Below are 27,278 nucleotides of genomic sequence, written 5' to 3'. Positions count from 1 at the left end.
GAGTCTTTCTGTGGACTATTTGTTGTCCTCTAATAAGCTACTGATCAGTCATCAAGTCTGGATATGTAAGAACACTTCATCAATTTATTTTTTGCTGTGATATTTTGGGTCATTTAGAGGGATTTAGATTGCCTACAGATGCACCAAGTTCTATGGTTGTGTTATTCAAGTTCCCTGCTTATGGGAGAGTTCCAGGACAGACAAAACTCTTGTTAGGCTGGAAGAGATAGTTCAGGCCATGCTCCTAAGGCCTCTTCTTTAGCATCCTGTGTACAGAATGCTTTTCAGGTGGGCACAGGATGTGGCTGGCATCAGACTGGCGTGCAACAAACAGAAAGTAAAAACTGGAAGTCACTTGAAAATATAACAACCACTAGTTGATCAAATGTCTCTTTGATGCCAGATGGAACACACAGATCTCTCAGAATGCCAAAAGCAAAGTAAAAACACAGCTGTCCTTACATTAACAATACTTTAAATTAATTTTAGTGGATGCACTAACTAAAAGAACCAATAGGCTGGACCCAGCCAGCTTTCCTACTAGTGAAAAAGGGGAAAGGTCGCCTTTGGCCTTCTACAAAGGCTATTCCTGGGATTGGATTGTGGATCCTGCATGGGATGAAGGCATGTGGGACAAGATTTACAGCAAGGAAAAGAATGAGATAAGAGTGAATGAAACAGCTGGATCCAACCCAGTGTAAGTCATATTATGGTAGCATTTTCTCTTGAAACCTCCCAGACTCTTTTTTTTTTCCTCCGCTGATGTATCTCTTGCTTCCTTAGCTAAATGCTGGTGTTCCCAAGGTAGACAAAATGTATACATAAGACTGCAACATTTGATTGGTTCATCATGTCAGCTCAGCACCATGTAACTCACCAAGGTCATTTCCCACAGCCTAGGTCTCTATTGCCACCCAGCTTCCATGCATGTCACCATTTCCAGCTTTATCTAAATACTGTGCTTAGAGGGTGCCAAGTGCTCTCTGTGATCATGAGTTTTGTTACCAGCTTGTCATCTATGTGTTGCCTCATTCTCCTCCAATGGTATGTATCTGAAAGGGTGTCATTTCCCTTTGTCCTCCTGGAAACCAGTCTTGTTGAGACAAGAGGCCAGAGTGTCCTCCAGCTTGCCTTTCCTCAGTAAAGGCTGTAGGGACCAAGATGACGCTCACTGCACCCATAGTGAAACATGGGCTGGGGAGAGATTTCTAGCGTCATTTCAGGGAGATTTCGGCAATCAGCTAGTTATATGGAGTTTGGGAACCCTTTTCTGAAAAGTAAATCACAGTCTGCTAATATGCTGAGGTCTTTATACCAAGGTGGGTAGAACACCAAGATGGGGAGCGTGCCCACTCCAATGTACCAATAGAACAATGACAAGATAAATATACTCCAACACACATAAATTAGTTGACACAGTCTCTCCCCAGGACACAAGCCCCAGGCATAGTCTTTTTAGTCCACTGACAGAAGGAGAGCACAGACCCACTTTTGCTTGGCTGCAGTTGGTTCTCCATCCTCCTTCCAGAATGCCCTACTCCTTGAGGCTAGGGTTTGCTCATAATAGCAAATTCATTTCCCTGTGGGCGGAGCTCCGCACATCCTCCTCCTCCTCCTCCTCTGAGCACGAGGACTCTGGAGGACTGTAGCTGAAGTTGTTGGCATTATGATGAAGGAATTCCACCCTGGCACTGTGCCTGCCAAGCTCATCCCCCCTACTCTCCTCTTCTTCCTCCTCCCCTTGGGTTTCTCTGGGCAGCAGTTTCTCCGAAGCCTTGCTCGTTCCCTTCGGCTTCTCAGTCTCCACGTGTGTCACCTGCTCCTTGGCTTTCCGACTCCGCTTCCATTTCATCCGACGGTTCTGAAACCAGATCTTCACCTGCAAGAGATGGACAGACAGACAGACTGTGACTGGGAATCCATTGTGAAGAGATTGCTTAAGCTCTTGCGGGACCAAAAGCCTTTTTTGACTAGGTTGTATGAATTAGAACTCAGTCTCCAGTAGGATTTAAAAATTCCCAAAGAGGTGCTAAGAGGTTCCATGGAGATCACTTATTTCGTGATACCCTTTCTCAGAGCAAGAAGGACTGGTGATCAAACTTGAGCCCAGCACTGAAATCCCTCTTCCAGTAAATAAAGTGATGGAATATGATAGGGAACCCTTTGATTCAAGGATCCCAGAGAAACATCTCACCTCCGCCCATGCACAAGTGTGCTCAGCAGTCCATCAATACTCCTCTGGATAAATTTTGTAACTCCCTGATCTTCTCATATATGTGCTTTCATCTCTTCCCTAGTTTCCTGTCTTCCTACTGTGATTTTACTTCAACTAACCTTAGTTCGTATCATTATCACCCTGTGTGATAATGTGTGTGAGAACTTTTGTGCCATTTAAGTCAGGCCCAATATTCATGGTTCCAAGCAGTTCACAGTTCAAAGTGTTTTCCATTGTCACTCTGCAAAGCAGCTGGAGAACAAATAATATTTGCAGGAATTTATTTTTAAATATGATGGTTGTGTGTGTTAATTTGGGGAACCAAGGGGGGTGTTTGTGCCTGCTACAGCTACCCCAGCTTCTCTCACTCAGTTCTGAAGACCATGCCCAGCCTCCCTCACCAGGCTATACCTGAGTCTCAGTCAGCATCAGTGAGGTAGCCACTTCAAAACGTTTGGGCCGCGATAAGTACTTGTTGATCTTGAACTGGTTCTCCAGCTCCAGAAGCTGCTGGCTGGTAAAAGCTGTTCGTGGCCGACGGCATTTCCCCATGAGGCTAGACTGTGGGACAGCTGGAAGAGAAACCAACATACAGGATGAGTGCTTGTGGCACAGAAAGAAAGAAGCAGCTATACTCCAGGCCAGGGAAAAAAGGAACACATGAATGAATATATATACAATCACATTGGCCGATAAAGGTGTTTAGAAATGGCCGCGCCTGAATGACACTTGTCAGCCTCAAGTGGAACCATGCAGGCATTGTAAAGTTCAGGAACGGGGAAAGGGCATTACAAATCAGCCTTCTTTCAGAAACCTGGTAAGAGCACATATAGAACTGTTTTCCATACTAGCCGGCTGCAAAACTTTCAGGGGAACATGTGAAGTCAGCTTTTCATGGGTAGCATTTTCTAGTGTGTAACAACTTTTGAAATATCAATTTCTTTGGTTCCTTTATATCCTGCCTTTCTCTACCGTTGATGGGCTGTTTACACAGTGCCATCAAGCAACACACCCAGTGCTTGACAGAGTCCTCTAGCAACAGCTGCAGCAGACTGGAAAGCTACTCTCTCCTTTTTTCCACCACTGTCACTTCCCCCTTCTCTGATGAGAAACCAACCATAATGTTAGTTCCTGGGGGGCGGGCGGGGGGGTATTGTATCTAAAGCAGGCCTTCTCTACCAGAATTTCATGAAATCCCAGGGTTTCTTGATAGTCCTGGAAGGGTTTCCTGAATGGGTGGCAGTAAATTATTTTTTTTTAATTTATTAAACATTTATTAGATGATATGGCCATATATGGTCATGCTAACCCATCACCCCCTCCCAAAATGGCCAATGACAGGCTAGGAAGAGATGAGAAGATGAGGGGCCTCAGATGGGCATGTACCCAGCTATGCTTCCCAATCATATTCTGCATGATTGCTCTACTTCTGGGGTTTCCTGAAACCTGAAGAATATTCCTGGGGTTTCTCAATAATAAAAAAGTTGAGGAAGGCTGATCGAAAGAAGCATGGCCTTTGTCCTTTAGTATTGAGAAATACTAAAAAAAAAATTCAAGTAATTGAGATAATGCCAGTAGCTTCTCAAGGTACAGAATACTTCATGGAAGGTGAGGAAGGACATAACTGCAGATGCCAACACTTTTTTTTAAAAAATCCAAGAAAAATAGACCCACAGAAAAGAAAAAGTCCAAAGAAATTATGCATAGCTACTTTGAAACCATTGTTCATTATACAGTAATATATGGCAGTATTTACTACTTATGGCTGAATAGACATCTGGTTTATTACCTTCTCTTCCTCTTCAGATTCTAACATAAGTCACCTCATCCCCATCTCAACATTATTCAATATTTGTTTATTTTAAAGTGATTCTTCTCTTAAGACAGTGGCCTGACATGCAAACATGGAACATCATTTTTCTCTGGGTCTGCTAATGACTGTTAAAGGCCAAGGAGCAGGAGCATTTTTTTAAGTGGCAATGCAAGATGCCACTAGGGTTGACTGGAATGTTTGCATGTGAACAAAGCCTATTCGGAATGTAGGCAGGAAACACACAGTTGCAGATAACCCCAGATCTCACTGGCATGTAACCAACCATGCAGTGTTGAATGTTAGTGACAGCTAAGGCTGCAGAATGATGAGAGGTGATTTCCACCAATTTCCTCCCCCCTTCCCTTTTGGCCCTCCGTACAGAGCACATGCATTGAACCTCTATTAAAGGGACAGGACATTTTCCCTTCACATGTGGGAGAGTACAGAGGCTGCCTGGTGGAAGGAAGCAGAAGATTGTCACAACTGAGTTCATGGCATCCCATCATCTGCACCAATACAGAACGCAGAGGGGAAAGCAGGACAGGCCTGATGTGCACATGGCCAGTGAAAGGTTCAAAGTGTTTGTGTGCATCTCCCTTTCAGCTTTGCACCAGAAGCCACTCTCCAGTTTTGCTCCTCTGAAAGAGCATCCATCCATCCTATTCCATTGCTAAAGTCTTGCTGTTCCCAGCAGCGGCATCTGTAAGACGTAGCAGATTCTGTGAGGAGACTCTAGGCCTGGCATGTTGAGCCTGTCACCTTCCCTTCCAGTAATGATTTTATTGCCTGGCTGATATTAAACAACTTGATACGTTATCAGTGTTCATTTTAACCATCACAATCAATTCCGTTGGTGAAATTAAGCCTCCTTTATTAGCCTAAGGTGTATTTAATTACCCCCAGCTGTCCCCAGCTGTGATAAAAGGCAGCCCCGCTCCACAAAGGCCTGGGAGCACCTATATTGCTAATGAGCCTTTATCAGAGCAGCCTGCTGAATCAGGAGAGAGGCCAAACAAAAGAAGCTTTGAGGGGAGCCGCTTGGCCTCCTGGGCAGGGTGCCTCTCAATCCCCCTATTATCATCAACTTTATGGGCTGCCTCGAGGATTAGCTTTTACTGCCCTTCATTAAATAGAGAACAGACACTCAGTGGCGTAGGCAGGAACAGGTAGGTACGGAGTGCCAGGGGGAATTTATGGGAGTTGCAGGAAAACACACAGTCCACTTTGATCACTAAGCAAAACATGGGTGGTCTGCAAAGGGAACCTGCTATACTCCACAGTGGGTGACCCATACTGCATCTGCCATCCTAGTTGCCAAGTAGGTAAATTCTTATTTCTAGCCACACGGAATGAAAAAGGAACAATATGAGAAACTCATCATCTGCCTGATTGTGACAGTGAAGCCCTGTATTGCTAGAAACCGTCAACAGGGGGAGTCAGTCATTGTTAGGTTTTTCTACTTCTTGCTTTAACTGCTCTGTTTTTTTTAAACCCTTTTTTTAAATCAAGCTCTGAACTACTCCACCACACTGACCCTCATTGTCCATTGGGCATCTTCCTTCTCAGAGTAGAAGAAAGCAGATTGATTATATGGAGCAGATTCCTAGCTGGTTACCAGGAGCTCTCTGAAAATTCAAAATGGAGTCATTTCCACTTGAAATAAAGTGATTTCATCACAATTTAAATGTTGCTTATTTAAAGCAGCAGTGGGACTTTTTGCAATAATGCAGGATATTGACAAGGTGAGTTAAAGCTGGTGGAGTAGAAAATAGTGTGCCTTCTGCAGAGAGAAGTCCTGCTCCCTCAGCCTTTGGGGTTTCTTTGAAGTTAACAAGCGTGTGGATAAGGGTGATTCAGTAAACAATGTACATTTGGACTTCTAAAAGGCTTTTGACAACTCACCAAAGACTCCTAAGTAAACTTAGCAGTCCTGGGACAAAAGACAGTTCCTTTTGTGGATTAGAAATGTTTTAAATGGGAGGAAGTAGAAAGTAGGAATAAATTGATAGTTCTTGCAATGGAAAGAAGTGAACAATTGGAACATATAAGAATGAGAATTGGGATTAGTGCTATTTAATTTGCTGGAATTGGAGGTGAGCAGGGTTATGTTAAATATATGAATGATGAAATAATTGTGAAAAACAAAGCAATTTTTGAAGAGTGCCAGGAGGACCTCTAAACCATGCAAATGGGCAAAAGCATGACAAGTGAACTTCAGTATTGGTAAGGACACAGTGATGCACACTAGAACAAAAACACCATAACCTTTAATCTATGCTGATGAGGCAGGAACTGGCTGAGATTGACAGGGAAAGTGATCTTGGGGTTGTAGTGGACAGCTCAGTGAAAAATGTCAACCCAGTTTAAGGCAACACTGAAATAGTGCGGTTCCCCATTGGCGGCTTGGCCCGTCCTCGCCTGGACTGGCCGGGGACTCACCACACAGACAGACCAGCCAGCCTGTGCCGTGAGTCCTCCGGCCCGGGTTCTCCTCCCCTCCCCGGGTCCCTTACCGATGGGGGGGCGTAGGTGGGGGGCTTCTCCCAGCCCCAGGAAAAGCCTGCTCCTGGGCCCACCAGAACAGCCCGGGATGCTGGTGGGGGGGGCGTGGCCTTCTCCCAGCTCCGGGAGCAGCCTCACCACATCACAGATGCAGCCAGGCTGCTCCCAGGGCCAGGAGACGGCCAAGGGAGACGTCCGGGTGGGGGGGCGCGGCCTTCTCCCGGCTTCAGGAGCAGCCTCGCAGCATCTCAGATGCGGCCAGGCTGCTCCTGGGGCCCGGAGATGGCCCAGGGGCGCTGCTGGGTAGGTGGGAGGCATGCAACCTTCTCCCAGCTCCGGGAGAATGCCCCAGGTCGTGCCCCACTGCCCATGGAGTCCCAGCCCCCGGGAAGCCTTCATCCTGCAAAGGCTCCCCCCCCCCACACACACACATAATAGCCTAGTGCCCATTTTATTCTCTTATAAAATGGGCTTAATTTCTAGTTTATTTATATTCCTCCTTGGTTATAAAGTAGTCCTTCCATTTCCTAAATGAGTCTTTTTTATTATTGAATTATTTTAAAAGCTATTTATGGAGCCATCCTGGTTTCTTTAAGTTCCTCCCAGTTGTCCTGTGATTGTGCCTTCAGTATTTCACTTTTGAGAAACTCCCAACCTTCTTGCACTTCCATCTCCATAAGTTTTTCTGATCATGGGATTCTACCAATATAACTTTAAGTTTGTTAAAATTTGCTCTCCTAAAGTCCAGCCTGTATGTGTGACTACGTATAGCTTTTTTCTTCCCCAAGATGATAAAAACCAAAATCACAAAGTCACTACTGCCAAACGCACCCACAATCTTTGCCTCGTCAACCAGTTCTTCTCTACTAGTAAGAACCAAGTATAAAATAGCAGACCCCCTGGTTGCCCCTTCCATTTTCTGGGAAATGAAGTTGTCAGCAAGACAAATCAAGAATTTATTGGACTTATCATTTTTAGCAGAGCAGGTCTTCCAAAAGATATCTGGGTAATTGAATTATCCCATGACCACTAGGTTCTGTCTCTCTGAGAACGTTGTAATCTGGTCTAGGAGCAGCTCATCCAAGTCCTCTGCCTGGCCTGGAGATCTATAGCAGACACCAACCATAATACCACTATTATCTTCTAATGCTTTTATTTTTACCAAAAGGCTCTCAGCTGAATTCTCATGCTCAGATACATATATTTTCTCACAAGTGTATATATTCTTAACATATAGTGCTACTCCTCCCCCTTCTTTATTTGTCTGTTCCTTTTAAATAAGTTGTATCTCTCAATTTCTGTAATGCCTATTAGATCATAGTCCCTTTCCTTTATTAGGACTTCTAGTTCTTCCTGCTTGTTTCCCATACTCTGTGCATTAATGTAGAGACATTGTAATCCTTCATACAAATACCCCAGGCTTGTAGTTTTTAAGCTTTCCTGTAAGTTAATAGTTCCCTGAATATGTGTCATTCCCTTTAAATCTGCAATGTTCCCAATCCCATCTACAGTTATCTTCATTGAACTAGGCTTTGAATGCACGTCTCGCTCTCCCATTGGACTTAGTTTAAAGCCTTCCTCACCGGGTCCACAAGACTCTTTGCAAAGACATTTTTCCCACCTTCATGAGGTGCAAGCCATCTCCTGATAGAAGAGCCTCATCACGGTAGTGTGATCCATGGTCCAAAATCCCAAAACTTTCCCAATGACACCAATGACGTAGCCAGTCATCTAACTGCATTATTTTTCTTTCTCTTCCTAAGCCTCCATTACCAGGAAGAACTGATGAAAATACAGCCATGTAGTCTCACTTCAAATGCTCCACACTGCAGTGGGCAGTATCATTTGTTCCCACATGAATGAGCAGGAAGGGATTTGTGTCCTTGGGCTTTACAAGTCTTTCCACCCTTTCTGTGACATCCTTGATTCTTGAGCCAGGTAGACAGCATACCTCTCGAGACAACAAGTCCGGTCAACATACTTTGGCTTCTACTTCTCTCAATAGGGAATCCCCAGTTACCAGCATGTGTCTCCTAACATGTTGGGGAGCAGAAGACGTAGTCCTTTCGTCCGCAGAGGTCTGTGAAACATCTTCTGAGCTTCGGGGGAATTGGGGGAATAGCCCTTGTTTCAGTGGTCCAGAGTCGGGGGCCTGTGAAACATCTTCAGAACTTCAGGAAAGTTGGGGAAATAGCCCTTGTTCCTGTGGTCCAGAGTCACTATCACAGGCAGATCCTGAAAATGATTTCTGAGTGTCAGAGGGACAGACTATCTTCTTATTTTTTATCTCTGGGTAACGTTCTTCCAGCTGTTGTCCTCTTGTATTGGGTTCTCCTCTAATTGGTGAGACACCTTTCCCACCTCTCCCAATTGTCTTCCAAAAAGTGTTCCATGAGTTCTTTCTAAGAACTCTTCACCCTCTTTTTTAGAATAAAGTAGCAAATTAGCAGCATCAAGTAATAGCAGCCTCTATTATTATTATTGTATTTCAAAAGATAGTATAGCCAGCTGTGAAAAGTGAAAAAGGGCAACTTTTTCTGTAATAAAAGCCTGAAGAATCTGGGACTTTTCAGTTTCAAAAAAAGGCAACAAGAGTCTACAAAACTGTGCATGGGGGCAGTGGATAGAGAGTCTTTTCTCCTCCCAAAATACCTGAGGCTCTGCCCTCTGCCTAGACCTCCCTTTCCCAATTGCAAGCATTTGCAAGCAAATTTAGCAAGTGTAACTGCAGATAATTAACTCATTGATAGAACATGGAGCCAATATTCATATTTATTTATATAGAATCATAAAACCCCCTCAGTATCAGTGAGACAGTACAATGATGGACAGAAAGCAGAAATGTGGAGCATGGGGACACCCATTGGGATTGTTGGGAAAAGCTTTCTGTGCAATGTCTCCTGACTTGTTGATGCTGTAAACAGGAACTCCCTTAAGAGGAACTACCATAGAGTTAAATAAAATCAGAGTCCAGTAGCACCTTTAAGACCAACAAAGATTTTTTCAAGGGGTGAGCTTTCGAGTGCAAGCACTCTTCGTCAGACCATAGAGTTAGTGAGATAGACAGGGACACTGACTGCTCACCTTTGATCTCACTGACCTGTCCCTAGAGGGTAATTTCCTGTTTCTCCAGTCTCTTCCTCCTTCTCTCCTCCATCTCTCAAGCCTGCAACATGATGGAAGCGAGATGCCTCAAGTATTTCTCTCCAACCAGTTATTTAGATTAGAATAGGAACCTTATCTTTACGTCTAAGTATGTAGTATTATGTTCTTTATTAAATAGTTCTTATGTTAGTTGAGTACCATGTTTGTGAATGTGTCATTCTTTGTTTGTTGTTTTCTGACCACATGCACTCTGCCTCATGCTGTGTTTCTTGCAATACTAAGGCACTCAACTTTCTGGATATTAATACTTTACCAGTGCTTAATCCTTTAGGAATGATGCTGTGGTGAGCCAATGTGGTACAGCAGTTAAGAGTGGCATACTTTAGCCTGAAGAACCATGTCTGATTCCCCACTCCACCACATGTAGTCAGCTGGGTGACCTTGGGCCAGTCTCAGTTCTCTCAGAACTCTCTCAGCTCTGCCTATTGCACAAGTTGCTTGTTGTGGGGAGGCAATCGTAAGCCACTTTGAGACTCCTTTGGGCAGTGAAAAGTGGGATATAAAACTGACTCTTCTGCAAACTGTTTTGACTGGATCACACTCCCGTTAGGCACATCTGTGCTTAGTCACTTTCACTGCTTCCCTCTGGCCAGGCAATTTGATTTTTTTTTAAACGGTATAAATTTAAAAAAAAAACACACACACCTGGGAGATCTGCTATTCATTGGATATCCCTAGGTCTCATTTCATTTGTCTCTTAAATGAGTGGGCAGACTTCAGTCTTGATAAATCTATTTTTTGCCTTGTGACAGGGAGCAACCTGCTGCAAAACGGCTCTCTGAGGCAAGAAGACAGCCCTCCACTACAGGCAGCTGCATCCCTAGGAAAGGGTTTATTACCTAAAAATTCACACTTGATGGCCCCATCAGGGATCCCAAGGTCAAGACCTAAAAATGCGACACAGACATCCAGGCCACTAGCTTTTATGATTACGTCACAGGTGAGGAATAGCAAAACTGCAGCAGACTTGAAAGCCATGCTCTCCTGAGAAGCTTGTCCTTTCTTATTTGCTTTTCATGTCATCATTCTTCACTAGAGAAGAATGGTTGAGTGGATGACAAAAGTATTAAGAATCACCACACCATCTAGTCACATTGGGCAAGTCACATCGCCCATTAAAGAATTCTTGGGACAATGATATCTGTAAAAGGGATGATTATTAAAAACAAATAATTCAAAGAGAATCCATCACAAACAAGACAGGTACCTTGTACATTGTCCTGTTTTGAAGCATTTCTTTATCAGAAGATTGCAAGATGGAAAACTATCAACTGGATTTTCAAGAAGTGACCTTTCTATGCAACACTCCCAGACAGCAAAGAAATCAACAGTTAAGAAGTTCAGGCTGTCTCTCACAACTAAAATTAAAACATTAAAGAGCATTTTTCTTTCTTTATAGATTCAGGTGGGTAGCCATGTTGGTCTGAAGTACCCAAAGGTCAATGGCACACTGAGTAAAACTTTGTTGCTCTTAAAAGTGCCATCGGACTTTTAACTTCATTTCTCTCTGGACTTGCTGATTGCCATAGCAATGGGAGCCACCCCTTGCAAGCATGGGGGAAAGAATTTATTTATTTGTTCGTTTATTAGATTTTTATGCCGCCCTTCCATATGGCTCAGGGGAGAAGACTAGGCATGTTCTGAAAGTCAGATTTAAGATGCCAGATATTGGACAATAAGGGTTCCTTGTCACTCCTGAGTCAAATGCTTCATGGCATCAGGAACAAGCCCCGGATCTACTAGCAGATAGCCCACCTTCAGCCCACTGTACCATTAGACGATTCTGAAGAACAAATGTTAGTGGATTCTCCCAGGGTGCCCAGTGTGTAGACTGATCTAGACATAGGAAGCTACATTCTGGTAAGTCAGACAATTTGTCCCATGTATTCAGGACTGTCTCTTGTGGCAGGCAGCAGCTCTTCAGAGTCTGGCAGTGAAGTGGCATTCCCGGCATTTGCTCCTGAACTCATTTGAGTGGAGATGCCAGGGCCTGGAGGCCATGACAATTCCACAGAACAACTTCGTGTGCTGCTGAAGGACTCCTATTCCCACATTCAGCTGTAAATAGAATGGAAACCGGGTTCCCTATAGCTCTTGATGCAGTCTTATATTAGCTATTCAGATTTGCCACCAGGCAAGGACCTGCTACACATGCACTCCAAGATGGAAGTTCGCTTCAGCAAATATGTTGCTTCTCCCAGCAATTTTACTAGTGCTTATTTTCAAGCTAATTAATTACTTCTTCCTTCGTCATTAACCTGTTCTGTAATACCATTCATAAATCAATAGTTAATTATTGGTTCTTTTCTCTTGGGGAAGGAGAGGCTTTACCGTTTTCTTCTTTGTAGAGAGTAGAAGGCATTGCTATTTTTTAATTTTTCTGTCTATGGATCTATAGTCATAAAAATACAAAATAATAATTTTGAAAATTAAGAAAAGATAACTGAGTTCTTATGTACCATCGTGTTACTAAAGGGGCAGAGCATTTTTCTCTGGGGCATTTAACAGCACTACAGAAAGGAGCATTGCTAAGCAGGAGCTCAGGTCAAGTTCCCTTGAGCTGGATAGCCCAGGCTAGTTTGATTTCCTCAGATCTTGGAAGCACAGCTGGGTCAAATATGGTTAGTACTTGGATGGGAAACCCTGAAGGAATAACAGGATTCCTGTACAGAGGCAGGTAGCAAAACACCTCTGAACACATCTTGTGACTCGATAGCAAAAGGATGAAGGCTCCCCCACATGCAGCCAGCCAGGTGACCTTGGGCTCACCAGAGCACTGACAAAGCTGAGCAGTTATATCAGGGCTCTCTCAGCCTCACCCACCTCACAGGGTGTCTGTTGTGGGGAGAGGAAAGGGAAGGCAACTAAGTCGCTTTGAGACTCCTTCGGGTAGAGAAAAGCGGCACAGAAGAAGAGGTGGAAATGTACATGTGTAAATATTCAAAACTGACCAGTAGTTCCATTTTCACCATTAGCTGTTTATATGGGAACTGTCAAACTGTACATTCAAACCCTGCTGCTAAATGCAAAGTTTTTATTTAGAATGTTCTCAACATGTTAGTACAGGACTGTATCAAATCTCCTTGACTAACCCCGCTTCAGCTGAAGTAACTTATCTGGGACCATACTTCTGTAGTCAGTAAAGTGTCCATTTATTATTTTCTTTTGGGTATGGTTTTCTGCCTTTGGCATTAAAACACTGGGAGGTGTTTCTGCTTGGGTGTGAACACAGAAGGTCTCAGAAGCATCACAACCTGAATATACCAAATGTTTTCCTTGGAGTCAGACGGCACTGCTGCTGCCTTGGCCTCTCTCTTCTGCACAACTGTGAATTTCTACATTGTCCTCCCCCCCCCCCCCGTGCCTTTGTTGCCTGTACAACGTTACAATGTAGCAAGACCGCAATTGATGCTTTCTCCATCAATGCTGCAGCAAATGTAAGCAATTAATACAGACATTCTATCACCACTTCTTGAGTGGCAGGCAAGAGAAAACGTTCTATAGTAAGGGGGCCTGACCTCCGAAGAAGATAAATGGCCATTTCTCACCTGATCCTTACATGTTTTATTCCAGGAGTCAATGGTAATGGGGCTTTTAATTTTAACTTTCCATTTTCCTCCCATTATTCACCTAGCTTCTTTTTATAATTAACAAGCTCGTCTTCACATATGCATTTTAACATGGGCTCCAAAGTTATTAAGGGGCTAAACTTCACCCAGAAAACCTCAGCTTCTCATAGTCATGACTGTCACCAAGATGACAGGATAGTTTGAATGTTTAGCAGACTATTATTATATCTTCTCATTTGATGAGGTTAAAACTTGGTATGAGCTCAGATACCTTTGTATGGGTCCTGGAGAACATTCTCTGTGTCTCTCTCTGTGTCTCTTTCTCTGTGTGTGTGTGTGTTGGTGCTGATGAGAGGATGCCATGAACTCAGTTGTGACCATCTGCTGCTTCTTCACACCACACAGCCTGTGTGCTCTCCCACATCTGGAGAAAAGCAGTCCTGTCCCTTTAATGGAGGCTCAATGCCAGGGACCTGCAGCTCTTTGTGGCATGGAGGTAAAGAACATTCCATGAAGCCTCTATTAAAGGGACAGAACTCACACACATACACCAAAGCTGCGATGCTAGGATGGAGTTAATGCCTGTGTATTTGCATTTTGTTTTGTTGTAATATTATAATATAACAATATTATATATTGTTTTGTTGTAATAATATTTTGTTGTAATATTATAATATGAGCCTCTTGTGGCGCAGAGTGGTAAGGCAGCCGTCTGACAGTTTTGCCCATGACGCTGGGAGTTCAATCCCAGCAGCCGGCTCAAGGTTGACTCAGCCTTCCATCCTTCCGAGGTCGGTCAAATGAGTACCCAGCTTGCTGGGGTGTAAACGGTAATGACTGGGGAAGGCACTGGCAAACCACCCCGCATTGAGTCTGCCAAGAAAACGCTAGAGGGCGTCACCCCAAGGGTCAGACATGACTCGGTGCTTGCACAGGGGATACCTTTACCTTTACCTTAATATTATAACTCTCAAACATTCCTGGATCCAGCTTTGTTCTCCCCCCTGCCATGGGTGGAGTGAGTAGAGAGAGGAGGGGAGGCAGCTGGTCAACCCTTCACCTGTCTTATTTCCTTAGATAGTTATACCCTGCTTGTCTACCCAATGGGAATCCAAAGGACTTTCACCCTCCCTCCATATTATCCTTACAACGATCCAGCTTCCAGGTAGGAATGGGCACCCCAGCCACCCAAATCTTAGCCTGCCTCTCTAACCACTGCAGCACCCTGGCCCTGTTTAGAGTGAGGGGCACATATATGTTGGCGTTTGAAGGCGTTTGACATATTTTGAAAATTCCAGGGAAGCAGCTGGGGTGTCCTCTTGGGCCGAAAATGAGCCTGAAGTGCCACCCACCCACCTGGCCATTTTCAGCTCTTAAGACGTTTCCCCATACCCGAGACTCAAGCAAAGTCATAGAATAGAATCATAGAATCGTAGAGTTGGAAGGGGCCACACAGGCCATCTAGTCCAACCCCTTGCTCAATGCAGGATCAGCCTAAAGCATCTAAGAAAAGTGTGTATCCAACCTTTGCTTGAAGATTGCCAGTGAGGGGGAGCTCACCACCTCCTTAGGCAGCCTATTCCACTGCTGAACTACTCTGACTGTAAAACATTTTTTCCTGATATCTAGCCTATATCGTTGTACTTGTAGTTTAAACCCATTACTGCGTGTCCTCTCCTCTGCAGGACATGCAGTAATGGGCTTAAACTACAAGTCTGCAAAGCAGGACGGCTTCCTGAAGTGCAACCAAGTGAACGCGAATCTATTGAACAGCAAAGCTCCGAACTCCGACTGACTTTCTCCCATGCCCGATGAATGGATCCGGGGAAGCGGGAGGTTCGGGGGGAGGGGGGCTGGCTCGGAACACGAGCGGGGGGGGGTGTCCCCTGAGCGTTGTGCGCTTCCGCACAGATGAGAAGGAACTTTCTGCGCCAATCCGCTCTTCAACAGGAGGGAGCGATACCCGGGACCAAATCCCTGGGAAGGGGGCGTGGGGGCCGGACAGTGCTCTCACCTCACAGCTGGCTTAGGGCGACCCCACCCCCCGGGTCGTCACGGCTAGTAGAGACGTTCAGAGGTGGTTCGCCATCGCCTACCTCCGCGCCATCCCCCTGGGACTGATTTCGTCCCATTGCGGAAGCGAAGCGGGGTCAGCACTGGCTAGCCCTGGGAGGGCACCCCAGGAACACCAGGGGCCGTGACTCGGGACAAGGAAGTGACAAGCCGCCTCCGAACGTCTCGGAGCTCCTGGCTCCACGACGCATTAAAGAAGTAAAGGACTCCCATCGGAATACCGGCCAGGGCCAACCCAGCTTCGCTACTGGGGTTTGAAGGGGAGGCGAGCGAGCGAGGCCGGGCTATCCCGGCGCCTAAAAGCTTGCGCTCATCTTCAGAGCGGCACGGGGCTGCTGCCCAGATGCGGCCTTTCCAAGCCGGGAAGCCTGGGAGGCGTCTTTTCAAAGAAGAGTGGATTGTTTTAAATGAGGTCTATAGGAAGGTATCTATAGATTGTTGGAAGAGACAATGTCTGGTGTACAAAGACAAGAAGAGAGGAAGACCCTGAGGGGGTCAACAAGAGGGCTGTTAGATAGGTCAGAACAGGGGTAGTCAAACTGCAGCCCTCCAGATGTCCATGGACTACAATTCCCATGAGCCCCTGCCAGCGGATGCAGTTTGACTACCCCTGGGTCAGAGAGTCCAGGACCTTTCTCTCCTATTAAGGGCGCTTTCTTGTCTGTCCTTAGACGGCTACTCTTAGGGCAATATCCTGCTTCTTCTCAGAAGCTTCTCTGCTTCTCCTACTTAGGTAGCCATGGAGAGCAGACGCCTATCCTCTCTCTCTCTCTCTCTCTCTCTACACTCTCACAGTATGTCCTTCCATAAATAAATCCTTTTACCTCTTTTATCCTAAAACACGGCCTATCTGATTTATTCACCCTGCTAACATAGATGACGAGGGGGGGGGGACGGGGGACGGAGGAATGAAAGATGAAATGCGAGGCCTGCGACCGCCAGGTCCAAAAGGGAAACTCTGAAAACAGAGAGGTTAGGGCGGGGTGGTTTTCTCAACGGCAGCGGCAACGTGCCGATAACACGACCGGATAGACTGACGTCGCCAGAGGAGGAAATATCTCTGCGGAAGGCGAAGCATTGATTCGGCTCCTTCGACGCATCTCTCTGCTCTTCCGCGGGGCCTCCCAGAAGGCGCCGCCGGTGCCCGGGGTCCTTGGCCAGGGGCCTTTCCCGGCCGGGCGCCCCGGGGTTGAGTCCCCCGCGCTCCTAGGGGCGGTCTTTCCGGAGGGAGGGCCCTGGGCTCCACGAGGCCTCCTGGCCGGCAGACGTGGCCAGCGGTCAGGCTGCTGCAGGGCGGCTCGCGGCGGTGCCCCCCCCCCCGGGAACGATCCCTCCCAGGAGGACTTGCGAAGGGCGTATTTTTTAAATTTATTTTTTAAATTTAATACAGAAAACAAGTTACATGCAAATTACAGAATAACAAAGACTATATTGTCGCGTCTGAAATCAGGTCCGCGTAGGCTCAAGGCTGGCAGCCGGCCTCCCTGGCGAGCCAGCAGTCGAGGGAGCAAAAAGGAGCCCTGCGCTCGACTCAGAGCCAGACGGTTCGTCCGGGGAAAGACGGCAGGCAGCCCGTGGGACCCCTCCGTCGTCCACGTGCCCAAGGTAGACTTGCCTTCCTTCTGCACGGGCCTCTGCCGAGGGGGCGAGGCGGAATGGCTCCGGAAAAGCGGTGGGGTGGGAGAGTGTTTCAAAACGCTTGTTCTGTGAATGAAATGAGACTCGACCGAGGACCAAGCCTTTCGCTGTCCTCCTTGGGCAGGCCGAGTGAGCCGGCCAGAGAGCTGGTGAAGGGCGCCGCAGCTACCCTTCCAGTACCTGGGACGCGGTGGGGTGGGGCCTGACGCAGGCGTTTGCAGGGAAGGGTCCATTGTAAGCAGGGTGCCAACAGAGATCATGCAGTACCTTCCCCGTTTTAAGGCCGCATTTATTGAATGAACCCGCAGTTCATTCCACATGTGTTGGACAATGCACTTTCAATGTGCTTTTGTAGCTGGTTTTTCCTGTGCTGTACAGGAAAATGCTTCTAAAATGCATTCCCCCCCCCCCACCAACGTGTGCAGATCTTAATTTACTGGAGTTACTTATCCAAAGACCTTCCTTCCTTCCTCCTTCCTTATTAGGACCCAAAACGGTGGACAGGCAGAGACGGGGCTAATCTTCAGTGAAAACTGGGGGCAAGAAGGAGATCTTGGCGCCGGGCGACGCTACAAGCTACAAGCGAGCCGCGGTGGATTCGACAGGGGACGGCATGGGGGGCCTCTTGCCAGCCCACCCTGCTCCGCCGGAAAGAAGTGGAAGGAGCTCCTCGTGTGACCCCTCCCCCCCACACACACACACACACATACACGCGGACTGCGGCCAAGCAAACTTGGGGAGTGCTGCGGCCCTCCCTCGTGGACCAGCGCGGGGTGGTGTCCTCCTGACGGGGTCCAAAATACTCGGAGCCCCAACGCGAGTTCAGTGGCCTCGCAGATAGCGGCGCTTTCTCCAGTTGCGGTGGGGTGCCGTTAATCCTGCCGCTTGCGCCGGGCTTATTCCGCAGGAAAGAACTGACGGGCGGGGGGGGAGGGGCTGCGTGGCCCTCCGCTCCCCGCCCCGGTCTGTCTGCTCCCGGCAGGCACTGCTGGAGGGGCCCCCGAGGCAGGCCGGTCCCGAGAAAGGTAAAGAAGGTGAGTTCCCCGTGCCTTGCCTCGCTTTAGCAAGGCAGCCAGAAGAAGTCGTGATCACGAGACCCACCTGAAATTACCGCGTCGAAAGTACCTTTTCGAAGAGGCAATTCAGATGTCCAGCTACGAAGTCGTTTGGAAGGAGATGTAAAGCTTCAAGCTGGCGAGCCGGCGACGGGCAACGAGTCCGCAGGATTTACATCCATAGCGCGGGCCTCATTCCCAGGAGCGGGGTCGAGCGCGGTTCAGCAGTCAGGAGGACTACATGAATCAGAGAATCCGGAGTAAAGGAGTTTCGAGCCTCTTCGGTCCGCAAAGGTCCTAAACAGAGCAGGGAACAAAGGTTGCGCCTTGGATTGGGCTCGCTGGGGTGCCTCATGCCCTCAAAAGCGTCCCAGGAGTGCTCGGCGTCTTTTCCCAAGACCTTCGCGCTTGGTATTCACAGCCAAGCCCGGGAGAAGGCCGGTTGAGGCGCTGGGGGAGGCCAAGGACTGCTGGGGAGCGCCGGCCGGGAGGCTGCCTGCCTGCCTGCCTGCCTGCCGGGCTCTCCTCTCTTCGCCACTGCTTCCCGGGCCCTCCTTGGGCTTTTCATGCGTGTTGTTTTCAACCCCTCCGGCTCCAGAGGCTGCGTCCAAGGAGACCCTCGGATCCAGGCGCAGCCCACGGGCAGGAACCTGCTCAGGGCTGGGGGTGGAACCCACCTGGGGCATCTCCCAAAATTGGATTCATCGACACGCATCGCTCTCTTGGTCCCTTCGTTTGAGCATCTGAACCGCACTCTAGGGCTAGGCCACAAAACCTGCTCCTGGGATTAAAATGGGCCACTTACTCCTGGAATTAAAATGGGCCACTCCCGTGGAATGCGTTGCCCTCCAAGATTCAGACGCTGTGATTTCTTCTTTCCTGTTCAGTTTTCTGGAACTAAGAATTGGCACTGAACTTTTTAATTTGCGATGCTTATCTTCTTTTTACAAAATATTTCTCTTTATTTAACACTATTTCTTTATTTAACACTATTTCAGATCGAGCTCCATAAATAATGAGACCCTGCAGTCCATAAATACTTTTCCAGAAATTTAAGATCTGGGATTTCGTTTTGTCTTGGGTTGGTTTGAGGGGTTGTTGCTGTTGTTTGTAATCGTGTGTGTGTGACCCGCACACACACTTGTGGGGGGGGGGGGGAGAGGATCCAACGCGGGTAAAGTGCTTTGAAGATGTTTTCGTTCGATGGAGGAGTGCGGAGCAGGCAACGGGGCTTAAACTGGCTGCCTCGGGCCGTGCTTTTGGTTTCTGGCATTTACAGTTCCTGGTGACCTCCTTAGATCCCGGAAGCTGAGCAGGGCCGGGCCGGGTCAGTGTTTGGCTGGGAGACCACCAAGGAAGTCCAAGGTGGCCAAGCAGAGGCAGGCAGTGGCCAGCCACCTCTGAACCAATCTTGCCTGGAAAACACCAGAGGGATGCCATAAATCAGAATATTACATCGTGCACAAATTGGGAAGTGTTGGATTTGACAAGCCAATATTATAATTTAAAATCCAGGAGGACTGACGGGTATGAGTTCTTGCATTTTAAGTTGCCTCCAGGTCAAATTTTAAATCCAGGGGCAATTTTCAATCACATATGAATTTGTATGAAACTGTTTTTCAGGACTACTTTAGGCCAATGAACAGTTATTTACAGCTCACCCTTATCTCTGGGACTCCATGACATAAACCGACCAGGGCGTTCAGTAAACAACGCGATAGGATTGAGATCACAACCAATCTAAATCAAAGTACAAGTATTGGCACATTAAATATTGACAAAGCTCCTGTGGGGTAGTGGTTAGTGTGCAGGACCAGATCGGGGAATTAAGCGAGTTCAAATCCCGCCCCACTCCCATAAATCTAGGTGGGCAACCCTGAGCCAGTCACATACCCTCTGCCTCACCTGCCTCACAAGGCTGTTGTGAGGGAGAGGACAAAACTGAAAGAGAGAAAAGGATGTGTCAGAGGGATACAGATCCTCAAGTTCCCCCATGGGAAAAGGCGAACTCAGCCACGAATAACTGCGAACTCAAAGAGGAGGCCGGGGAGAGCTGCTGGAATGGAGGCCTCTGGCTCAGGGGTGGCGAAACTGGGCTCTCCAGATGTTCATGGCCCACAGTGAGCCCCTGCCATTACCCGAGGACTCTAGGTAATTGAAGTCCATGAACATCTGGAGAACCACAGTTTCGCCACCCCTGAGCTAGCTGCACTTGGAGATATGCACATACACCCCCAGGAATGTCTAGATTTCCTTTACTTTCAGCGTTCCATAAGTATAAACAACGGGGACATCTACCAGTTAATCTTTGATTTTTATTTATATATTTTTCCTTCACTATATTTTGCCTCCAGAATGGAAGCAAACAACCGGTGACCATATGAACGAAGCGTATTATTCCCGATTGGGCCTTCCATCTGATAAGGATCGCGGTTGTGCCGTGTGCTAATCTGGTCACCTCCATTCCGGTGAATCCGAAGAAGTGTGTCTGTAGTTGCACACGAAAGCTACCCAGAATTAAAAGTCGTTGGTCGCGGCTCCTTTCTTTCTTGCCCGTGTCTCCCCCGTCGAGTGCAAGCAGGCCCGCCCCAGGCACAACCCCCGGGCCCGCGGAATCCCCACTTGTCCCTGCCCGCTGGCCCAGAAACACGCCACGCTCGTCGGGACGCCCGGAGCCCTCCCTTTCCTTCGCCGCCCCGCCTCCGCCCGTGCTCCTGCTCCGTAGCTCAGCGCCGCTGCCCCTTCAGACATCCTGGGCGTCTCCCTCCGGTAGCCTCCCCACCCCCCACTGGACGGGCCGTGGGCAGATGAGGCGGACCCCCACCACTGCCTTCCAGGGACCGAGTGGCCAGGGCCACGGGGCAGTCGAGGGGGACGTTGGAGAGATGCGTCAGAGCCGACCCCGGCGAGTATTTGGATGGGAGACCATCAAGGATTTGGGTGATAGTTTCTCCGAAGAACACGAGAGGGGGTGAGGGTGCGCTCGCGCATGCGCGTGCGTGTAGGGGTCCCTCTAAGTTAAAATAAAAACCAAGCAATACTACATTCCTTAAACTTAATGTGGTTTAGGGTTTCACCCAATCTGGCCAAGGTGGGTAGATTCTTACGTGCAAGGCACTCCGGCATGAAGTCGTGAATTGCCTTCCTTTGCACTTGAAGTGGGAGGGCTTTAGAAGGAAGCATCAAAAGGGGAAGGGAACTTGGACTCTCAGAAGCTCATCCCCCTCCCCCCAAATCTCCTTGGTCTCTACTATTCTGCACATGTTGGCTAATGCACTTTCATTGTGCCTTTGCAGCTGGATTGTCCTGTGCGAAACAGGCCCTAAAACCTACTTCCAAAGCGCACTGAAAGTACATTCTCTCTGCTGGGGGAGGGTGGCTTCTTCCAGCAGAAATCCTTTCCGGAGCTCCGGGTTCAACAGAGGCCTGAACGGGCTCGCAGGCGCGCTCACTTCTCTCCCCGCCGACTATCTCCCGGGTATCCCGGCCATGAAGCCCGGAAGGACCCGGTCCGCGTCCCCCTTTGCAGCGTGGCCTGGGTTCAGGCGGGCGGCTGGCGACTCGGTGCGGCCGGGAGCTGCAGGTTTAGGGCTGGCCGTGGCTCCCCCAGAGCCCCGGCGGTCTCCTTCGGGTGTTGACTAACAATGCGGCGGGAGGGGGGGGGGGTGTTTTGTGTTCTTTAAAAAGGGCGTCTCTTCCAGGCAGCTGAGCCACCTCTCCAAAGCACCTTCGTTCGATTCCTTCGCTTGCTGCATGCCCCCGCCTGACTTCTCCGGGAGGGTCCCAAGCAGCTTCCCTCCTTCGCCTCGCTCCCGTTGGATCTTCACCAAACCCCGGTGGAGCCGGCGAAGCTGATCACGGGTGACCGGCCTGGGGGCGTCCGGGAAGCGTCTGCAGCAGAGGAAGGAGGCCTTGAACCTGAGCCGCTCGGCTCCTGGAGCCACACCCCCCCTCGAGAAACTCGGTGTCTTTTTTATTATTTTTCTATTGGGGGGGGCAGAGAAATGGGTCTGCGGGGCTGCGCTGTAGTTCCTCTCCTCGGCGACCTTGATCTGGAAGGAGAACCACTGGCCGAGGCTCTTTGTAATCAGCGGCGGGGGAGTTAGTTTGCAAGAGTGCATTTTCTAGCACCCCACAACTTCCCCCCTCAACAGAGCCCGCAGCCCCTTTCATGGTATGCCGTCAGAACCCCTCCAGTTCTCTGTCCCCCCCCCCGCACCCACAGGGGCACCCTCCCTCATGATGCTTCAGAACACTGCGAGGGGCACAGAGCCCTGGAACATTCCGCCCCGGTGGCGGGAGGGAAACCTGACTGGTGTGAAGGGGGCGGAGCGGATCCCCTCTTATAAGGTCAGTGGCCCTCAAAAATAAATGCAGGGATCGCACCAATAAGTCTGTCTTTTGGGTGAGTGCTTATCTAAGGGTGCATTTTAAGTGCCTCGCGGTAAGAAAGATCTTTGTAGATGAGGAATGGAATTTCAACTATTCCGTCCTCACAATACCTCGCCGGCAACGGCCAGAAACCTTTCTATTAATTAGAGGCTCTCAAAATACCAGTGTTGAGGCATCGTTCGAGATATTACTGTTTTAATGGAATGTTTATTAATAGACAAGGCAAATTCCAGCAAAAAACAAAGAGCGAGGGGGGCTCCAGAGGGCAGGAAAGCGGAGTAATTGTGGCTTTAAGTAAAGTCTCCAAGGTGGCTCCAGACTCGATGACTTTTTTATTAATCCCTTAAGCACGTACTATTTTGTGTTTTAACTGGTAAATGGTGTTACCTCAGTGGTATTCCAGAGTTTTACGGTAGGTGAGGTTTTGGTTTAGAAACACTATGGCATCTCTGTAGCTTTGAAGTGCATTTTGGCCTCACTGCCCACAACTGGGAGATCTTCCTTTGAAAACGGCAATTTAAATTTCAACACTGCCAGCTCCGATTAAGTGACTCAACACTGTTTACACACGTATTTAGATAAAGAAGCGGATAGGGGCCAGTCGTAAGACCGGAGCGCGCGGTTTGGAAAACTGTACCGCAGCGCTCGCAAGCTGTTGCCGGGGAAATCTGAAGGCCTGCCCTTCATTTCTGAATATAAGAAAGGGAGCCAGTCCTTCGCCCCTCCTTTGCCTCCTCTTTCTCGTTCACACGTAGAGAACCCGGCCTGGGTAGGCCAGACAAAGCCGATGCCGTGAGAGCGCAGGAGGAACACCAGGGGTCGTGAGGCCGGGGCAGGCAATGGCAATCCGCCCCCGAACGTCTCTTGCTGGGCAGCAGGGCGATTCCAGGATCCCCTGCCTGCAGACGGTGAAGAAATCACACGCACAGGGGCGTCTGTTGCTGTTTCAATCCTCCGTTATGCTCCGCTGCTCCGGCGGCTGGGCAGAGGGGCTCGAAGTGGAATAAACCCAAAGGCCCCCTCCTGCCCCGGGAGCTTTTGACTGGCCGAGCCGAGAGCCAGGCTGTTCCTCTTGCAAAGCGGCCCCAGATGAACCGCCCGGCCCTCCTCCAAATCCTGCGCAGGCAGCGGGAGACCTTGGGGCCGATTAAAGTTCAAAACCTTTTACGACTTCCCCTGCCCGGGCTCGAGTGTGATTGATGTGAGAAAACCCGCAGACAGGACAGCTGCAGCCGGAGAGAAGCCTGCGCCCGCCGGGCTTGTGTGTGTGTGTGTGTGTGTGTGGCGGGTGGGAGTCAGAGGGTACGCTGCGCGCCGACCGGCGAACTCTCCCTGCAGCATTCAGCCCTCGCCCCGGCCGGCCGCCTCTCTCCTCTTCCCAACCTAAGTCGGCAGGAACCCCCAGCTAAGCTCATCAATGGTCCCAGCAAAGGATTCAAGCCCGACCCCTCGACATTACTCCACAGCGACTGGGGACTTGGATGATACTTATACCCTGCTTTTTCTCCCAAATGGGACCCAAAGTGTCCTTCTGAGTTGTTTCCCTGTCTTCCAGCTCATCATCCTATCGTAGCAACCCTGTGAGAGTGAGATTCGGATGAGGAGCCGCATGGCTTTGAAGCAGCAGAAGGAAGTCTGAGGCCAGCGGCACCCTTAAGACCCACGAGGTTGTGTTCTGGGTATAAACTTGAGTGAGCAAGCACCCTTCCTCTGATACATCCGAATGGAAATTACCAGTTCATACTTATAGGCTTCTTGTGGCGCAGAGTGGTAAGTGGCAGAAATGCTGAAGCTCTGCCCATGAGGCTGGGAGTTCGATCCCAGCAGCCGGCTCAAGGTTGACTCAGTCTTCCGTCCTTCCGAGGTCGGTAAAATGAGTACCCAGCTTGTTGGGGGGTAAACGGTAACGACTGGGGAAGGGAATGGCAAGGCCACCCCCTATAGAGTCTGCCAAGAAAACGCTGGGGATACCTTTACCTTTACTTCTAGGTAGAGGATGAGCAGCATATTAACATATAGCATAATGAAGATTTTTTAACAGATTCAGGAATAACAAGCTAAGATTAGTTGGTTACCGTTCCTTTGGGTTTAATTTCGAGGGAAAGCACAGTCACTGTTGGAGATTGATGGGCAGATGTAGCCTCAATTGTGGAATGCTCAATGCAATTAACTGAGACCCTGCCACTAGGCTCCATCCACCCCCTCTCAAGCATGGACACATCTTTACAGCATCATGTTATTTGCAGTTGGACTACTTACTGTGTAGAATTATCTCCCCCTGGCCCAGAGAAATACAATCCAGTCTACCATTCCAGATTACATTACAATCTACTATTCATTACAATCTACTATTACAATCTATTATTCCAAATAAGAAAGTAAAACAAAGAGGACCAGTAGCCTTTCTGAGGGAATAGGTGAGAATACAGATGTAAAGGCTGAATGAGGTTTGCATATGTAGTGAGTTAAGAAACCAATATCCCTGTTAAGTCCTGGGGATTCCAATATTCTGTCCTAATAACTGGCAGCTCAGCAATTTTCCTTTCTAGTCTGTTCCTGAAGTTCCTTTGTAATAAAACAGCTACTTCGAGGCCACCCATTGAATGTCCTGGAAGGCTGAAGTTCCTCAGGTCTTGTGCTCCTTGATTTTAGATTTGTGTCCATTTACCCTTTGGCATACACCTCCTTGTGAGGTAGTATGGGATAAAGAAGAGAGAGGGGCACCAGACCAGCCTGAGGACGGCAACCAAGGTCTGCCAGATTCTAGATGCTTCAATACCCTCTGGGTGTATTAAGCGCCTTCAGGTTGCTTCCGATGATGGCGATTCTAGAAAGGAATTCTGTATTTACATTGCGCCTGCTTCCCCAGTGGGGACCCACAGGGGAATACTGGGGTTCTCCTCTTCTCCGTTTTACCCAGTCAGGTAGGTTAGGCTGAGTGTGTGTGCCTGGCCCAAGGCCCTTCAGCGGGATTCCGTGGCAGGGCGGGCAGCCAAACCTGGGTTTCCTGGGATCCTAGTCTGACACTTGAACTCACCTCTCCCCACCCCACCCCCTGCTGGCCTTCAACACTGTGAATTTGTGAGCAGAAATACAGCCCTGTGAACATGTCTCTCAATCACCAGGAAATGCGCTTTCTTTGTTTTGTTTTGTTTGTTCCCATTGCAGGGAGAGAGTCGGAGCTGGAGACCGGATCGGGACTGGGGCGAGAGCGCTCAGGCATCCTTAGACACGAACCCCACTTCTGCCTGTCCCTCACAGATCCAGGCTCTGCGCGGAGCTTTCCGCCCAAATAACCTCCCCCAGCCCTGGCATTCAGGAGTGCGAAGGGCCTCAGAGGACACAGGCGACGACGGGAGAGCCTCCTTGCCGCCACGCTTGTACCCCTCGGGCCGGGTCTCCGGTGGGAGAAACCGGCGCCTCCTGCCCAGCCGGAAGAGCTGAGTCGGGCTCCCAGCTCCCGGGGAATGCGGGCCGCGACGCGCGGAGACTACTCACCATGCAGGTCGGGGAAGCGCGGGGCCATGATCCCAGTTCGGATCCAGTGCTCCAGCGGCAGCGAGCCAGCGACGGCGGCCACCTTCAGGTGCTCCGGGCTGGGGTGAGCCAAGGGGGGGAAGGCGGCGGCGTAAGCAAAAGCGGGGTGCTGGCCGGCCAGAGCCGGGAGGGGGTAGAGCGGCGGCGGGTAGATGGTGGGCAGGGCGCTCAGCCCCGGCGGCGGCGGCGGCGGCAAGCTCAAGAAGCCCGGCTTGGGGATGAAGGCAGCCGGCGGCAGCGGCGGCGGGGCCAGGCTGGAGAGGGCGGCCGGCGAGGGCGTCTCGGTCCGCGCGCAGGAGCCCGGGCTCCCTGCCGAGCTGTCCGGGGAGGCGCTGGCCACCGGCCGCGCAGGTTCCTCGGCTAGCAGGGCGTCGATGCGGAAGTTCTGGGACTTCTCCATGGCTTTCTGCATCGCCTCCAGCTCTGACCCGGCACCTCTCCGGAGGGAGCCGCCGGCCGCTTGGCCGCCCCGTCGGTCCCGGGAGCGGAGCAGTGCGCGGCGGTCTCCTCCCCCGGTAGGCAACCGTCTCCCGCGTCCTTTCCAGAGCCTCCTCCGGGAGAAAGCTGAGGCTTCCCAGCGCGCACCTGCCAGCCTGGGCGCCCCACCGGCCCCCTCCCCCCTCTCTCCTCTCTCCGCCGCAGTCGCTCCTCCTCCCAGCTCGGCAGGCACCCGAGGGGGCGGCTTTCCGCCTCCCCCCCACCCACCCGCGCGCCATTGGCTCCCGCTGCCCCTGGTTCCCCCCGCCTCCCTCCTCGGGCCGGGATTGGAGGGGGTCGGCCGCCGGGCAAGGGCGCAGCCCCTCCAAGCAGCCCCCACGAGAAGAACCCACTGCTGGTCCCGTCGGGGCTGGCTCCCTGGTTGCGGCCGAAGCTTTCTCGGGCCAGAGTCCGCTGGGTCCGAGGGTGGCTTGCTGGGTGACTCCCCGCTGGGGACCGAAGAACTGCGGGCACCCGAGGGAGAGGCTCCGCGCTCGCCTTCCGCCTAGCTGGCGGCACCTGGAGGGTGTCGGCTGCTACTTTCAAGGGAATGGGGGGGAGGGGGGTTGCCTTCCACCAGACTGCCCAGAGCCGAGGGGGAGGCTGCTCCCTGTCACTCGGAGGCTTCCTTCGTCTCCGTGGATGGGAAGAGGCAGCTCTCTCGGCGGAGGGGGCAGGGATTGCCGGGGGGAGGCAGGGGGACGGGAGAGACTCTGCAGAGGCCGTGAAACCGGCGGCCTAGACTAGCCCGAAGCGGCCCCTCTGCAGCTACCAGTGCAATGGCGACGGCTGCTCAGGGAGAGCTCAGCGGAGCCTCAGGGCCGGCCTCGTGGTGCTCCGAC

At 49.9% G+C, this 27,278-nt stretch overlaps 1 protein-coding gene across 1 annotated transcript; it reads right to left on the bottom strand.

Moving 5' to 3' along the window:
- Positions 1-127: 127 nt before the first annotated feature.
- LOC143829581 (uncharacterized) lies at positions 128-26,564 on the bottom strand. Its single transcript, XM_077320729.1, has 3 exons — positions 25,921-26,564; positions 2,627-2,787; positions 128-1,879 (listed from the first exon to the last, which is right to left on the bottom strand). Exons 1-3 carry the CDS (start codon positions 26,369-26,371, stop codon positions 1,559-1,561), a joined length of 933 nt encoding a protein of 310 aa, XP_077176844.1. The 5' UTR covers positions 26,372-26,564; the 3' UTR covers positions 128-1,558.
- Positions 26,565-27,278: the final 714 nt, after the last annotated feature.

The sequence above is a fragment of the Paroedura picta genome, chromosome 2 (genome assembly GCF_049243985.1).
Source record: "Paroedura picta isolate Pp20150507F chromosome 2, Ppicta_v3.0, whole genome shotgun sequence".
In the NCBI taxonomy this organism is placed as follows: Eukaryota; Metazoa; Chordata; class Lepidosauria; order Squamata; family Gekkonidae; genus Paroedura; species Paroedura picta.
Note: the sequence above shows the minus strand (reverse complement) of the source record. Positions and strands in the feature narration are given on the sequence as shown.